General features: G+C 43.4%; 1 protein-coding gene and 1 non-coding gene across 3 annotated transcripts in view; both read right to left on the bottom strand.

Annotated features, from left to right (window-relative positions):
• Positions 1 to 17388, bottom strand: part of LOC126427058 (ankyrin-3-like) — a 59875-nt gene that overhangs the window by 24892 nt on the left and 17595 nt on the right. For both annotated transcript variants that reach the window (XM_050089237.1, XM_050089238.1), the window contains one exon: positions 1928 to 2489. In XM_050089237.1, coding sequence (XP_049945194.1) covers positions 1928 to 2489 — 562 coding nt within the window. The remainder of the gene's footprint in view (positions 1 to 1927; positions 2490 to 17388) is intronic.
• On the bottom strand, positions 11694 to 11768 carry Trnas-uga (transfer RNA serine (anticodon UGA)). Its single transcript has one exon. It is a non-coding gene; the product is annotated as a tRNA-Ser (tRNA).

Here is a 17388-nt window from a genome sequence, read left to right as displayed (position 1 = left end):
TGGTGTTAATGTCGGACTACACGCTTGTTGATCGACGTCATCTTTCCTTTATGCAGCATATGTCACTTGTAAGTATCTCATTGTGAACACCAGCAGAGACAGCAGAGAACAATATATGTAATAGTGAGTAAAGAGATTTATAGTGAATTGCACAGCACACAGAATAAAGCCTGTAGGCTCGCTGCCCTGGCTGCTCGTACTACACATCTTGTTGTCCACGGTACATCTGCTGTGAGCAGCACATCACTGTGTCCACCACTGAAATGGCAAATTTACCACTTATTCAGATACTTTACACCAGAACCTATAAGGCTGTTCCACATATGCAGTTCAGTACAAGTAATGACCGCAAATAATGTTAAAACCACTTATAAATCAACGAATAATTTAGTTCTAAGATGACTTTTTTAACCTAACCTATCCGTTAATAAACCCAGTTGGATCTAGTACTTCTCTAAATCAAGCAGGTGTGAATATTACAGTTTAACAAGTCAAGGCTGCATAATATTAAACACGAATTCTTTACAGACGAATGGAAATGGTAGAAAGCGAGCACGGGAAGACCAGTTTGGATTCAATAGAAATGTTGCAAGACGTGAGGCAATACTGACCCTACGACATATAAGATAGATTAACGGTAGGTAAACCTACGTTTGTAAGATTTGGGGACATAGAGAAAGCTTTTGAGAATGTTGAGAGGAATACTCTTTTTCAAATTTTGAAGGTGGCAGGGGTCAAATACAGGGAGCGAAAGGCTATTTACAATTAGCACAGAAACTAGATGGCAGCTATAACAATTGACAGGCATGACAGGGAAGCAGTGTTTGGGAAGGGACTGAGACAGAGCTGTAGCCTATCCCTGATGTTATTCAATCTATATATTGAGCAAGCAGTAAAGGGAAAAAAAGAAAAATTAGGAGTAGGAATTAAAATCCATGGAGATGAAATAAAGACTCTGAGGTTTGGCGACAACACTGCAATTCTGTCACAGACAGCAAATGACCTGGAAGAGCAGTTGAAAGAAATGGACAGTGTCTTGAAAGGAGGATATAAGATGGACATCAACAAAAGCAAAAGGCGGATAATGGAATTTAGTTGAATTAAATCAGGTGATGCTGAGGGAATTAGATTAGGAAATGACAAACTTAAAGTAGTTGATGAGTTTTGCTATTTGGGGAGCAAAGTAACTGAAGATAGTCGAAGTAGAGGGGATATAAAATGTAGACCAGCAGTGGCAAGGATAGCGTTTCTGAAGAAGAGATATTTGTTAACATCGAGTATAGGTTCAAGCGTCAGGAACCCTTTTCTGAAAGTATTTGTATGGAGTGTAGCCATGTATGGAAGTGAAAGATGGATGATAAATAGTTTAGACAAGAAAAGAATAGAAGCTTTCGAAATGTGGTGCTACAGAAAAATGCTGGAGATTAGATTGGTAGATCACATAACTAATGAGGATGTATTGAATAGAATTGGGGGGAAGAGGAATTTGTAGCACTTGACTAAAGGAAGGGATCCGTTGGTTGGACATATTCTGAGGCATCAAGGGATCACTGATTCAGTATTGCAGGGCAGCGTGGGGGGGGGGGGGGGGTTAAAACTGTAGAGGGAGACCCAGACATGAATATATTAAGCTGGTTCAGTAAGATGTTGGTTGCAGTAGGTACTGGGAGATGAAATAACTTGCACACGATAGAGTAGCATAGAGAGCTCCTTCGAACCAGTCTGTGGACTGAAGACCACAACAACAACATTAATCTAACATGAGAAATCAATGAAAGCATCGCGAGATATCAGAAAATGTCTGTCAGTGATTGTGTATTTTGCAGCACACATACACGTAAAGATACTCAGGGGCTGGAAATACACGCACACACACAGAACTTCACAGGACTGGACAACGTAGGCATGTAGCTTGTCTTGTGCTTACCCGGTTTCTGCTGCTGGCTCAGACAGCAGCTTGAGCACTTCAATCAGATCTTCAGGCTGACAATGTAGCGCATCTGTCCAGCCCTTCGTGGCCATCACGTGTAAAATATGAGTCTTTATGAAGGCGGCGGCGGCCTTCTTAAGGCTGCTACAGGAGTTCCGAATAGCGAGCACAGCTGTGGTCACCGCAGTCTCAACAGACAGCTGTGCGGCCAACTGCTGCTCGCACTGTGCCTTCAGGCCTGACAAGCCGTACTTATCAGCCACGACCAGCAGCTGGGGGGCCATTCTGGCCAGCTGCGGGGCCTGCAGGGTATACATGTAGGCCAAGAGATGGCGCAGCAACTGGCCCCCCACGTCTGGGACTGTGGCCTCCAGCGTGCCGTGGCTGAAAACAGCGGCGAACACGGGACTCCTGGCGGCCAGGACGGCCCTGTGCGCTGCCAGACGGGTGTCGCCCGCCACCAGAGTCACCACGGCGCTGTCTCCAGCGTCCAGCAGGGCGCCCAGGTCCACAGTGGGAGCCTCTTTCCCCTCCTGGACCTGTCCTGCTGTGGGCGATTCTGAAACACAGCGTCACTGAGTAGACCCTTCCCCTTGCACAGCACCCTCCATGTGAGAACATGCTTGAGCCACAAGTGGATCTGCGTCAACCACCACTTCCTAACACTAAATGAACTAGACTTCGCCATACCCCTGGTAATACCATGTGGGTCATTTTTACCCGCAGTAGAAAACCACCATTTTGTTCGTATCTGGGTGGTATTATGAGTGTCTTCATGTTGACAATACGTCTCTAAAATGAATAGTACACGGTCAAATATGAATTTTCTCTAAGTAAACATTTTTATTTTATTTTAAATGTTACAGAAGAAATTCCACAATATTTCGTAAATTTGGTAAAGCAATGTTGTAATGTTTTTCTTTATAAAAAGATTGAAACTGAATCAAAACATATTGTTTATGTGAGTATTAATAGTATTTTTCCTTTTATAGAAGAATAAGATAAGCACCAAATATTAGTGAAACATTCTAAAAAGCAGTAGGTGACTAAAATGCTCTGCATTTTTTGTAGTTATTGCAATGAAGGAAAAAAAAACATAAGAACAAATTACTTCAGACTATAATTATAAATATTTAAGTATATTTAAGAAAAAGGACGTGACAGAATTGCCTACTCTGGGATTCAGAAAGCCGACAACAGTTTTTGTTCGGCATCTTTTGCACACATACTTGTTGCACTTGACGTTTTATTTCCCTTTGTAGTTTTGTTATCAGCAGGAAACCTGAATTTGAGAAGAACTTCGAACTCCTTATTGGCCAATGCCGGTATGGAGTGCCTGTACGGGGAGACTGAGTTTTGTCTGAAGTGTGTAAGAGGCAGCGAGGTCATCTGCTACTCTGAGGATAAGGTCCCGCCGTGAAATCTTATTAGAGGTTTTTTTTTTTGGTCATTAGTCTACTGACTGGTTTGATGCGGCCCGCCACGAATACCTTTCCTGTGCTAAACTCTTCATCTCAGAGAAGCACTTGCAACCTACGTCCTCAATTATTTGCTTGACGTATTCCAATCTCTGTCTTCCTCTACAGTTTTTGCCCTCTACAGCTCCCTCTAGTACCATGGAAGTCATTCCCTCATGTCTTAGCAGATGTCCTATCATCCTGTCCCTTCTCCTTATCAGTGTTTTCCACATATTCCTTTCCTCTCCGATTCTGCGTAGAACCTCCTCATTCCTTACCTTATCAGTCCACCTAATTTTCAACATTCGTCTATAGCACCACATCTCAAATGCTTCGATTCTATTCTGTTCCGGTTTTCCCACAGTCCATGTTTCACTACCATACAATGCTTTACTGCAGACGTACATCCTCAGACATTTCTTCCTCAAATTAAAGACGGTATTGGATATTAGTAGAATTCTCTTGGCCAGAAATGCCTTTTTTGCCATAGCAAGTCTGCTTTTGATGTTCTCCTTGCTCTGTCCGTCATTGGTTATTTTACTGCCTAGGTAGCAGAATTCCTGAACTTCGTTGACTTCGTGACCATCAGTTCTGATGTTAAGTTTCTCGCTTTTCTCATTTCTACTACTTCTCATTACCTTCGTCTTTCTCCGATTTACTCTCAAACCATACAGTGTACTCATTAGACTGTTCATTCCGTTCAGCAGATCATTTAATACTTCTTCACTTTCACTCAGGACAGCAATGTCATCAGCGAATAGTATCATTGATATCGTTTCACCTTGTATTTTAATTCCACTCCTGAACCTTTCTTTTATCTCCATCATTGCTTCCTCGATGACCAGATTGAAGAGTAGGGGCGAAAGGCTACAGCCTTTTCTTACACCCTTCTTAATACGAGCACTTCGTTCTTGATCGTCCACTCTTATTATTCCCTCTTGGTTGTTGTACATATTGTACATGACCCGTCTCTCCCTATAGCTTACCCCTACTTTTTTCAGAATCTCGAACAGCTTGCACCATTTTATATTGTCGAACGCTTTTTCCAGGTAGACAAATCCTATGACAGTGTCTTGATTTTTCTTTAGCCTTGTTTCCATTATTAGCCGTAACGTCAGAATTGCCTCTCTCGTCCCTTTACTTTTCCTAAAGCCAAACTGATCGTCACCTAGCGCGTTCTCCATTTTCTTTTCCATTCTTCTGTATATTATTCTTGTAATCAGCTTCGATGCATGAGCTGTTAAGCTGATTGTGCGATAATTCTCGCACTTGTCAGCTCTTGCCGTCTTCGGAATTGTGTGGATGATGCTTTTCCGAAAGTCAGATGGTATATCGCCAGACTCATATATTCTAAACACCAACGTGAATAGTCGTTTTGTTGCCACTTCCCCCAATGATTTTAGAAATTCTGATGGAATGTTATCTATCCCTTCTGTCTTATTTGACTGTAAGTCCTCCGAAGCTCTTTTAAATTCCGATTCTAATACTGGATCCCCTATCTCTTCTAAATCGACTCCTGTTTCTTCTTCTATCACATCAGACAAATCTTCACCCTCATAGAGGCTCTCTATGTATTCTTTCCACCTATCTGCTCTCTCCTCTGCATTTAACAGTGGAATTCCCGTTGCACTCTTAATGTTACCACCGTTGCTTTTAATGTCACCAAAGGTTGTTTTGACTTTCCTGTATGCTGAGTCTGTCCTTCCGACAATCATATCTTTTTCGATGTCTTCACATTTTTCCTGCAGCCATTTCGTCTTAGCTTCCCTGCACTTCCTATTTATTTCATTCCGCAGCTACTTGTATTTCTGTATTCCTGATTTTCCTTTCATCAATCAACTGAAGTATATCTTCTGTTACCCATGGTTTCCTCGCAGGTACCTTCTTTGTACCTATGTTTTCCTTCCCAACTTCTATGATGGCCCTTTTTAGAGATGTCCATTCCTCTTTAACTGTACTGCCTACTGCGCTATTCCTTATTGCTGTATCTATATCGTTAGAGAACTTCAAACGTATCTCGTCATTCCTTAGTACTTCCGTATCCCACGTCTTTGCGTATTGATTCTTCCTGACTAAAGTCTTGAATTTCAGCCTATATCTGCTCCTGGGTACGCCTTACAATCCAGTATCTGATTTCGGAATCTCTGTCTGACCATGATGTAATCTAATCTTAGAGGTACGTAACTTAAAAATTGTGCGAGCGTTAATCATGGCGAGGTCAAAGAAAAGACACTTACTTACAGGGCATCGTTGGGTAACAACTCTGAGACTGTAGTATCTAGCGATGTGGTCATAAACATCTACTCCATCCTTAGTGTCATTATAAAACTTCACTGTTTCTGGAAGTTACTTCTCAGTATTCTCAGTCTTCTGACATCCAGCATGCATGTTACTCAGGATACGGATATCTTTTACGTTTTCCCATCGTAATCTGTGAGGAGATGGTCGCCTGACTTGTGAGTGTGTTGCATACAGTGTGTCGTCTCCACTTCAGCGCTCATCTGCCTGTTTAATTTAGGTGAATAAGCTGTCAGTTGTGACGTTCCATAAGGGCGACGCGACTGACATCTGCTGTAGTGTAAGAGAACTGTTAGCAGTGCTCCAGACAGTAGTGTAGGGAGGGGGGGGGGGGCGGTGGGATTCTGCACTGTATAATATGTTGTCTCGAATGAAAAACAGCCCACAGTTGCTCTAAATTTTGTTTATTTTAAATCTAGACCAAGGTTTCTGGTATAATAATATAGCCGTCTTCAAAACTCATACACACAAATAAATGAATAATGTCTTAGACCAGCAGCTGTGTCAAGACAAATAAAATAGTTTCAAGACACATAAGCCTGTTTCGAACATAAATAAAATTACATATGGCAACGTATGTCCTCCGCCACTACCTCTGTTATACTGTCGCTGCCACGATGAAAGTAATGAAGTATAATATGTCATATGTTATTCTGTAGTTTTGCAATGTTACTCCGCGTAGTTCTGCATGTCGCCAGTCCATAGAAAACGGAAAGCCTCGCTGACATAATGTATCATTCGAGAACCGAATACTTCGTATTTAATGTTCTTTTTGGCCCGAAGTATAATATACTCTAACAGCTCGTGAATAACGTCGAGGCGTGCCCAGATCATATTTAGTGACAGCAAACCGGTGTTACCTCATATCAAACTGTGCGTTAAATAGGTATGGGTCAAAAATGACCCACATCGTACTACTGGTATAACAGATAAATTTTTCATACTTCCAGGTGCGTGAGCTAGGGGGGAAGAAATTTTGGTAAGTTGTACAACCCCATAAATGATGAAAAGTCACGGGAGCGTTTCGTCGTGCGATGATTAGAGAGGCGGGTAACGGCCTCGAAAATCCATTGTGGGTCAAAAATGACCCACATAGTACTCCTAGTAGAAATATTGTTCTTCACAAGTCTGTACAACAATACGACATTCTTCCTGTGTCAAAATAATAAGTCACGTGAATACCCACATATCCTTAACGACACCATTTGATCCAGCACATCTTAGATTCCACCTTCAATGAAGTGGACAAAGTCATGACGAAACTGTATTACTAATGGTTTGTGACAAAACGGCGACAAATCAGCGTCCATGTACCTGTCGTGGATGGCCACGTACTCCGACACTTTGTTGCTGATTTAGGAAATTAAATCGCTGGAGGAGTAAAAAGCGAGGAAAAAGTGATAATCCGAACAAAACATAGAAAAAAGATGTTAGCCTCTAAAACTGACTGCTAACACGCCAGTAAAATGCTTCCAAAAGCGCGTTTGTTGTGTTGCATCTTGTAAATGTGTGATCTGGACTCTGTGATGTAAGGAACTGAAAAACGGAATACTTTTGAAATGTGTTGTTAAAGGCACACCGTGAAAAGTCAGAGGGACTAATAAGATAACAAATAACGAAATCAATAAAATAATGCTGGCTAGAAGGGGTTTGTTGATTATCTGTTTAGGTGAAATGGACATATATATATATATATATATATATATCTATATATATATATATATATATATATATATATATATATATATATATATATATATATATATCATCATAAAAATACCAGAGGAAGTCCACGGTTGAAGTTCGAGAATCAAACTACGAGAGATGCCAGCTGCTACAGCCACACAGAGGTGGCAAAATCATGGGATAGCGGTATGCACTTTCACATATGGCGGTAGTCCAGCCTACAAAAGGTATGAAGCGGCAGTTTATTGGCCGAGCTGTCGATTGTATTCAGGTGATTCACATGAAAAGGTTTCCAGCTTGATTATAGCCGCACTACGGGTATTAATAAACTTTGAACGCTGATTAGGAGGAGGAGGTAGACAAATGGGACATTCCATTTCGGAAATCGTTAGACAATTCAACATTTGGAGATCCACGGCGTCAAGAGTACCTCTGTCCACAAACAAGGCAGTGGTCGACGGCGTTCATTTAGAGGCCGAGAGCAGCGGCGTTTGTCAGTGCTGAGAGGCGAGGAACACTACGCGAAACAGCCGCAAAAATCAATGTGATACGTACGATAAACGTATCCGTTAGGACAGTGCAGCGAAATTACGTAAATGGGCTATGACAGCAGGTGGACAACGTGAGTGCATTTGCATAACGGCGGGACTTCCCCTGTAGCCGTTCTCCTGTGCTCGTGATCCCACTGGTTGGACCCTAGACGACTGGAAGACGGTGGTCTGATTGGATGAGTCCCGATTAAAGTTGGTAAGATCTGATTGTAGAGTTCGAGGATGGTGCAGACCCCGACGAAGTCATGGTGCAAGTTGTCAACAAGACACAGCGTAAGCTGGTGCTAGCTTCATGTGTGGACTGTGATTACATGGAGTGGACTGGGTCCTCTGGTCCAACTGAGACGATCATTGGCTGGAAATGGTTATGTTTGGCTGCGTGGAGACAATACACGATCGGGCTGTAACTATGAGATAAGTATTTGTTCGCTAAGTATAAAAAAAAATTGATTACCACATGAAGCTACAACAATTCCAAAACTTTTCTGTGCCTAATGCAATTTATATATTTCCCCTCACTTTGCAAATTTGCCAGTATCGTACATTCAACTTTATTTAGTATACTCTGCCAAAGAGGACGGTGTCTTCTGTAAGTACTGTTTGTTTTTCGCTATGGCGAGTCTGGTAAAGGTAGTAATCAAAATGTTACAGCCCTGGAAAACTCCAGGTTTCTGGTGTGGAAGCATGATCTTCAATATTTCAACATCCAGGCGTGCAGTACTTACTATATAGCTACTCTAATCCATTGTCAAAATTTTGTTCACATGATGATGAACAAGGCAAAAGATATGAAACATCGCCAGGACTAAGGCTTGGTGGAGCAGGTGGGAAGGAAACAGAAAAGGGCTAGACCCTTTCATCGATGTGGTGATTATCTGTGGATGTCAGGAGATTGCATTAAGGCCCCCTTAATGACTTAGATCCTACTGAAGTTGATAAACAAGATGACAAGTACATGGGTAACTTCCGTGCAATTATAAAGCACGTTTCTGAGGACAGGCCTGTGACTGTGCTGCATCTATGTGGGGGAATTCCTGTGGGCCTTATGCATTCATACAACAGAACTACCATTTAGCTGTTTATTCTCACTGTGGAGCTCATAATTTCTGCAAAATCCATCTGTTTTTCGTTATTGAGTATCCCAGTTGAAGCAAAAAAATTTCTTAGTTCCATTATTGTCTGTTCGAAAGGAAAATTAACTGTCACAATTTATAATTACAATCAGACTATACCTCCTCTGCGTTTCCGAACAAAATACAATTCAGTGGATTTGGCTCCACCTAGATCCCTGGAGCCGGAACTCAACATTGAAATGACCAACAATCAGTGAGAGCTCTTTTCCAAATCAGAAGCCTACTTCTCGCCGCTAAGTTGTCGTCATCGATAGCGTAGAGACAGTAGCATGAATCGGCCAACTCTCGTCGATGGGAACCGTCCACAGTGATCCCTGGGTTTCCTTAAATAGTTATTCTTCAGGAAGAACCGTGCTGTCCCACTCTAACTCGTGACCGTATACGGGCACGGTTTGCGATAAGGCCAGCGACCTCTTACTTTTGCCTTTCGAGATATCTATTGGTCTGTAGTTCTTGGTGCGCCTTCTGAAAATCTTGCGTGGCTGTTATGGACTGCATGAGTGTTACATTCTGTGGCATACATGGTACAACCATAATTCATATTGCCACTGCCCGCCATTCTCCCCCAAAAGTGCATCTAGGCCACAGCAGTCCCTGGAGGCCTCGACCGTTTTGGAGCATTCACCATTCTGGGGGGGGGGGGGGGGACTGGATCCACTTCTATTCATATGGGATGAGAACGTGACGAATTGTGGCTGGCCACAGGAGGTCTTGGGTTGGGGGAAATGGTAGATGACGCAAAGAGAGTCGCATTACAGGCATCTGGAGTGCACCCATTAGTGGTTTGTATCCATGATGGGCCCATACATCATACATATGCCAGCAGCAACAGCCTCTTTGCAGCAACTGGAATTCAAACATTGCCTGCCAAATCAAATGGAGAATAAATGGAGGGTGTCCACAGCTGCTCTGGATCCTGCAAAGAAAACCTACACAATCCATTGATACAAGAAGGTATGTGGCTGTTCTGATTCTAGGGAAAATGGTGATTTGTGAGGATGACCATGTGGACTGATGAAATTAAATTGAATAGCAAGAATCAGAATTCTGTTGATGATAATTGGGGCCATTGTCAGTGACAAAGGCTTGTGTGACGCCTTTAAGGGCGAACAACCATGCAACAATCTGGATCGTCTTCGCTGAGGTTGTGAATGGCATGAAAAACACAAAGCAGAACCCACTGCTCACAATCAAAATCAGACGCCACACAGATCCAAGCAATGTGCCAGCAAAGTCCAAATGAAGACAGGACCAATGAGTCACCATAGGAGGCCATGGAAAATACTGACAGGAGGGCACAGCTTGCTTGTTTTGACATGTGAGGCACCCTTTCACCATTCTCGCATTAAATGTCTCCATACCCTTCCAGTGGATGTATTGCTAGGAGAGTCAAAATGACTTCCCAATGCCATAGGGTTCTGGGAATGAGGACCTGAGCATGGCCCATCGCGACCTTTATCAGCGCAATGTGATGCAAGGATAAAGACTTTTGCTGCGTGCCGGCCGCGGTGGCCGTGCGGTTCTAGGCGCTGCAGTCCGGAACTGTGGGACTGCTACGGTCGCAGGTTCGACTCCTGCCTCGGGCATGGATGTGTGTGATGTCTTTAGGTTAGTTAGGTTTAAGTAGCTCTAAGTTCTAGGGGACTGATGACCTAAGATGTTAAGTCCCATAGTGCTCAGAGCCATTTGAACCATTTTTTTGCTGCATGCTACAGAAGGCTTGGAGGTCTGGGTACATGAGACATTACTTTGTCTGCAGGCTGTCTTTCTGTTGTATAATGCAAATCCTCCTGGAGGACATGGCCTGTCACTGTGTGATATCCCACAAAGCGTGCATCACTTGGAAGATGGGTCTTTGATGATGGCAGTCTCACTGTCCTCATGAAAACAGACTTCTGGATCCTCATGAAATTCTGGGTCGTGACTAACATGAAATCGCGATAGGATATCGGCATTGGCATGGGCGGCATTAGGGTGATATTGGATACAATAGGCATATCCTGAGAGAAACGGGGCCCACAGTAGCAAGTTGCCGAATACTTAAGAGACGCATTGGAGGCTTATGATATGTCATGAGTGTGAAACGGTGGCTATAGATGCAGGCAGGGAAGCGTTTGCTGCCAAAGATGATGACCAAAGCCTCCTTTTCTATGTAGTTCCGCTATCCTGCTGTAAGTATCTTGGATACAAATGCAGTGGGTCGCTCCACGCCATTCTCAATATGGGACAAAAGTCTGCTAGTCAGCATCGGCCACTAATACCAATGGTTTCGTTGGATTGTATGCCATGAGACAGGTAGGTCGAAGAGGGCCTTCTTCAGGTTTTGGAACACCTTATTATATTAGGATGGCCACTTCCAGGGAACTCTGTTACAGAGCGAGTGGTGCCAGCATCGCTGAAGCATGGGGCACGAATGGTCTATAACAGTTTGGCTGACTTCGGCTGGAATGCATCTATCGAGGGTAGTAATTTTTGGATGGTAGGCACACAATGTAGTGTGAGCCATACGCCTGATGTCCTGAAGATGTATCCTAAATATTCGATCTGGTGGATGAAAAAATAACATATGCCAAAATGAGATTTTCACTCTGCAGCGGAGTGTGCGCTGATATGAAACTTCCTGGCAGATCAAAACTGTGTGCCCGACCGAGACTCGAACTCGGGACCTTTGCCTTTCACGGGCAAGTGCTCTACCAACTGAGCTACCGAAGCACGACTCACGCCCGGTACTCACAGCTGTGAGTCGTGCTTCGGTAGCTCAGTTGGTAGAGCACTTGCCTGCGAAAGGCAAAGATCCCGAGTTCGAGTCTCGGTCGGGCACACAGTTTTGATCTGCCAGGAAGTTTCATATCAGCGCACACTCCGCTGCAGAGTGAAAATCTCATTCTGGAAATATCCCCCAGGCTGTGGCTAAGCCATGTCTCCGCAATATCCTTTCTTTCAGGAGTGCTAGTTCTGCAAGGTTCGCAGGAGAGCTTCTGTAAAGTTTGGAAGGTAGGAGACGAGGTACTGGCAGAAGTAAAGCTGTGAGTACCGGGCGTGAGTCGTGCTTCGGTAGCTCAGTTGGTAGAGCACTTGCCCGCGAAAGGCAAAGGTCCCGAGTTCGAGTCTCGGTCGGGCACACAGTTTTGATCTGCCAGGAAGTTTCAACATATGCCAAGTTTACAACAAAGGTAAGCTTCTGTGAATGGGGAGAAGAATAACATCAGCTGTATAGTTTCCTACAACCAGAAAATTGTCAAGGTAGCTCATGGTCCCTGAGACGTCCTTTAAGTGTAGCTCATCGCCCCCCCCCCCCCCCCCCCCCGTGAACCATGGACCTTGCTGTTGGTGGGGAGGCTTGCGTGACTCAGCAATACAGATGGCCATATCGTAGGTGCAAACACAATGGATGGGTATCTGTTGAGAGGCCAGACAAATGTGTGGTTCCTGAAGAGGGGCAGCTGCCTTTTCAGTACTTGCAGAGGCCACAATCTGGATGACTGACTGATCTGGCCTTGTAACACTAACCAAAACGGCCTTGCTGTGCTGTTACCGTGAACAGCTGAAAGCAAGGGAAACTACAGCCGTAATTTTGCCCGAGGGCATGCAGCTTTACTGTATGGTTAACGATGATGGCGTCCTCTTGGGTAAAATATTCCAGTGGTAAAATAGTCCCCCATTCGGATCTCCGATCAGGGATTACTCAACAGGATGTCGGTATCAGAAGAAAGAAAACTGGCGTTCTCCAGATCGGAGTGCGGAATGTCAGATCCCTTAAATGGGCAGGTAGATTAGAGAATTTAAACAGGGAAATGGATAGGTTAAAGTTAGATATAGTGGGGATTAGTGAAGTTCGGTGGCAGGAGGATCAAGACTTTTGGTCAAGTAAATACAGGGTTATAAATACAAAATCAAAGAGGGGTAATGCATGAGTAGGTTTAATAATGAATAAAGAAATAGGAGTGCACGTAAGCTACAACAAACAGCGTAGTGAAAGCCTTATTGTGGCCAAGATAGACATGCAACCCATGACTACCACAGTAATACAAGTTTATATGCCCACTAGCTCTGCAGATGATGGAGAAATTGATGAACTGTATGATGGGATAAAAGAAATTATTCAGGTAGTGGAGGGAGACGAATATTTAATAGTCATGGGTGACTGGAATTCGAGAATAGGAAAAGGGAGAGAAGGAAACATAGTAGGTGAATATGGATTGGGGATTAGAAAAGAAAGAGGAAGCTGTCTGGTAGAATTTTGCACAGATCATAACTTAATCATAGCTAACACTTGGTTCAAGAATCATAAAAGAAGGTTATATACATGGAATCATCCAGGAGATACTAGGAGGTATAAGATAGGTTATAAAATGGCAAGACAGAGATTTAGGAACCAGGTTTTAAATTGTAAGACATTTCCAGGAGCGGATAAGGACTCTGACCGCAATCCATAGGTTATAAACTGTAGATTGAAACTGAAGAAACTGCAAAAAGGTGGGAATTTAAGGAGATGGGACCTGGATAAACCGACTAAACCAGAGGTTTTCCAGAGCTTCAGGGACGGCATAAGGGAAGGATTGACGGGAATGGGGGAAAGAAATACAGTAGAAGAAGAATGGGTAGCTCTGAGGGACGAAGTAGTGAAGCCAGCAGAGAATCAAGTAGGTAAAAAGACGAGGGCTAGTAGAAATCCTTGGGTAACAGAAGACATATTGAATTTAATTGATGAAAGGAGAAAATATAAAAATGCAGTAAATGAAGCAGGCAAAAAGGAATACAAAGGTCTCAAAAATGAGATCGACAGGAAGTGCAAAATTGCTAAGCAGGGATGGCTATAGGACAAATGTAAAGATGTAGCGGCTTATCTCACTAGGGGTAAGACAGATACTGCCTACGGGAAAATTAAAGAGACCTTTGGAGAAAAGAGAGCCACTTGTATGAATATCAAGAGCTCAGATGGAAATCCAGTTCTAGGCAAAGAAGGGAAAGCAGAAAGGTGGCAGGACTATATAGAGGGTCTATACAAGGGCGATGTACTTGAGGACAATATTATGGAAATGGAAGAGGATGTAGATGAAGATGAAATGAGAGGTACGATACTGTGTGAAGAGTTTGACAGAGCACTGAAAGATCTGAGTCGAAACAAGGCCCCAGGAGTAGCCAACATTCCATTAGAACTACCGACGGCCTTGGGAGAGCCAGTCCTTACAAAACTCTGCCATCTGGTGAGCAAGATGTATGAGACAGGCGAAATGCCCTCATACTTAAAGAAGAACATAGTAATTCCAATCCCAAAGAATGCACTTGTTGACAGATGTGAAAATTACCGAACTATCAGTTTAATAAGTCACAGCTGCAAAATACTAACACGAATTCTTTACAGGCGAATGGAAATACTGGTAGAAGCCGACCTCAGGGAAGATGAGTTTGGATTCTATAGAAATGTTGGAAGACATGAGGCAATACTGACCTCATGACTTATCTTAGAAGAAAAGCAAACCTACTTTTCTAGAATTTGTGGACTTAGAGAAACCTTTTGACAATGTTAACTGGAATACTCTCTATCAAATACTAAAGGTGGCAGGGGTAAAATACAGGGAGTGAAAGGCTATTTACAATTTGTACAGAAACCGGAAGGCAGTTATAAGAGTTGAGGGGCACGAAAGGGAATCAGTTGGTGGGAAGGGAGTGAGACAGGGTTGTAGCCTCTCCCCGATGTTATTCAATCTGTATATTGAGCAAGCAGTAAAGGAAACAAAAGAAAAATTCGAAGTAGGTATTAAAATACATGGAGAAGAAATAGAAACTTTGAGGTTCACCGATGACATTCTAATTCTGTCAGAGACAGCAAAGGATTTGGAAGAGCAGTTGAACAGAATGGATAGTGTCTTGAAAGGAGGATATAAGATGAAAAACAACAAAAGCAAAACGAGTATAGTGGAATGTAGTCGAATTAAGTCGGGTGATGCTGAGGAAATTAGATTAGGCAATGATACACTTAAAGTAGTAAAGAATTTTGCTATTTGGTGAGCAAAATAACTGATGATGGTCTCAGTAGAGAGGATATAAAATGTAGACTGGCAATGGCTAGGAAAGCGTTTGTGAAGAAGAGAAATTTGTTGACATTGAGTATTGATATAAGCGTCAGGAAGTAGTTTCTGAAAGAATTTGTATGGAGTGTAGCCATGTATGGAATTGAAACATGAACGATAAATAGTTTGGACAAGAAGAGAACAGAAGTTTTCGAAATGTAATGCTACAGAAGAATGCTGAAGATTGGTAGATCACATAACTAATGAGGAAGTATAGAATAGAATTGGGGAGAAGAGAAGTTTGTGGCACAACTTGACAAGAAGAAGGGACCGGTTGATAGGACTAGTTCTGTGACATCAGGGGATCATAAATTTAGCATTGGAGGGCAGTGTGTAGGGTAAAAATCGTAGAGGGAGACCAACAGATGAATACACTAAGCAGATTCAGAAGGATGGAGGTTGCAGTAAGTACTGGGAGATGAAGAAGCTTGCACAGGGTAGAGTAGCATGGAGAGCTGCATCAAACCAGTCTCAGGACTGAAGACCACACCAACAACATAGTACCTCCAAGAAATTGATGTAACTTTGTCGATGCCAAACGGAAGCTATGTATATTGGAGCAATCCAAAAGGAGTGGCTATGATGTTTATGATTTCAGTCTCCTGGGAGCCGTTACGCAGTGTGAGGTGTAGATACGCATCATGAAGATCATTTTGGGCAAATAAGCATAATGAAGATCATTTTTGGCAAATACCATAGACCCAGCGAGATGTAAACAGTGTCCTGAAGCATGGGAGTGGTATATCTGACGACTACAGATTGGGCATTCACAGTGTCCTGGAAGTCACCACCAATGCAGCCAGCGCCTGATGGTTTCTCCACAGTCAAATAGGAAGGGCCCTTTGGCTGTGTGTTACTGGGATGAAGACGCCCTCATCCTGAAGATGTTGCAAGTCCTGTTGAGGCTTATCCTGGTATGCAAACTCGACGCTACGGACCTTAAATAATTTTGGAGTTTGGAGCTGCAGTAGGTGTAAGGGATATATGCGACTGGATCCCCAGGATGCTCACTGGCAGAACACTGGTCCTAATTTAACCAAGATGTAGGTGGTGTAGGGAGAGGCCCAGTGCTTGGACTGCATGAGAATTAACGCAGAACTCAAGCCCCAAGGCATGGAATAAGTCTATGCTGGACAGGTTAGAGACCTGAGGGGCCACAACCATCAGAATCCACGCTGGAGTTCCTGTAACGCCACAGTAGCGTTTGCTATGGAAAAGTCCTCTAACAGGTATGTCCTGTAACAGAAATGGTGTTTTTACTAAAACTACATAACTCTGTTGTGCAGGGGTGCCTGGAGGAGACTTAATGGCTTGTGTAGCCCAGTCGATTACTGTAGCTGATGACCCAGTGTTAGTCTGGAAGGTGACTTGCTTGCTTTACAACTTGACTTGTATAGACAGCAACTGAGTGGACTGCAAGAGTATAGATAGGTACCAGCGCCGCTTCTGTAAAATATGGTTGGGAAGAATATTCCTTGGTGTCGCCCAGTCACCAGTCCACAGACATAGAAGTGGAGGTGTTGCAAATTTCAGCTTTGTGGGCACACTAACACCTAGTAACACAATTCACCTTGTGGAAATGGCATTGAGGACTGTCCCTGACTTGTGCTACAACCAATGTTCTTCCAATTTGGGTTATGTGGCAAATACCAGAATTGGGTCTTCGATAAAAGCTGCTGCTGTGGCAGCCTGCTCAGAAGCTCGAATGATAGGAAGTCATGAGATGAGCAATGGATCTTTGAGGTTCAGAAGATTCTATTGGAGGTTTTCATCAGGAAAGTGAGCTAAAATCTAGTCACAGATGAGAGCTGATGCACAAGGGATGCATTGTGGCACATGGGGACCAGCTTTCCTGGGAGAGACCCCGGACCCTAGCTATTGATTTAGGAATGTAGATTCTGACAGCTAAAGAACTTGCATTGAGCCGCAGCAATGTGTATCTGAGCATTGAAGTTTTATACGGCTTTCATGCATTCATGGCTGGACTATGGGTGCATGGTTTATGCATTGACGAGGCCTTTTGATTTGAATTGACACTGTCCACCTTGAGGGTCTGCAGTTGGCCACAGATCGCTATAGGACAAGTCCCATACCCAGCCTATGTGCAGAGGCTGGGGGGGGGGGGGGGGGTCACCAGCAGCTCCACCTACTGCATCAGGCATGCAAGTTCCTCACAGCTCCAACTTCACCCACACTCTATAACGTTGCTCATCCCACTTATTTCCTACCGTTGAAGAGCCACAATGCCATTTGCGATCC

Source organism: Schistocerca serialis, chromosome 11 (genome assembly GCF_023864345.2).
Source record: "Schistocerca serialis cubense isolate TAMUIC-IGC-003099 chromosome 11, iqSchSeri2.2, whole genome shotgun sequence".
Lineage (NCBI taxonomy): Eukaryota > Metazoa > Arthropoda > Insecta > Orthoptera > Acrididae > Schistocerca > Schistocerca serialis.
Note: the sequence above shows the minus strand (reverse complement) of the source record. Positions and strands in the feature narration are given on the sequence as shown.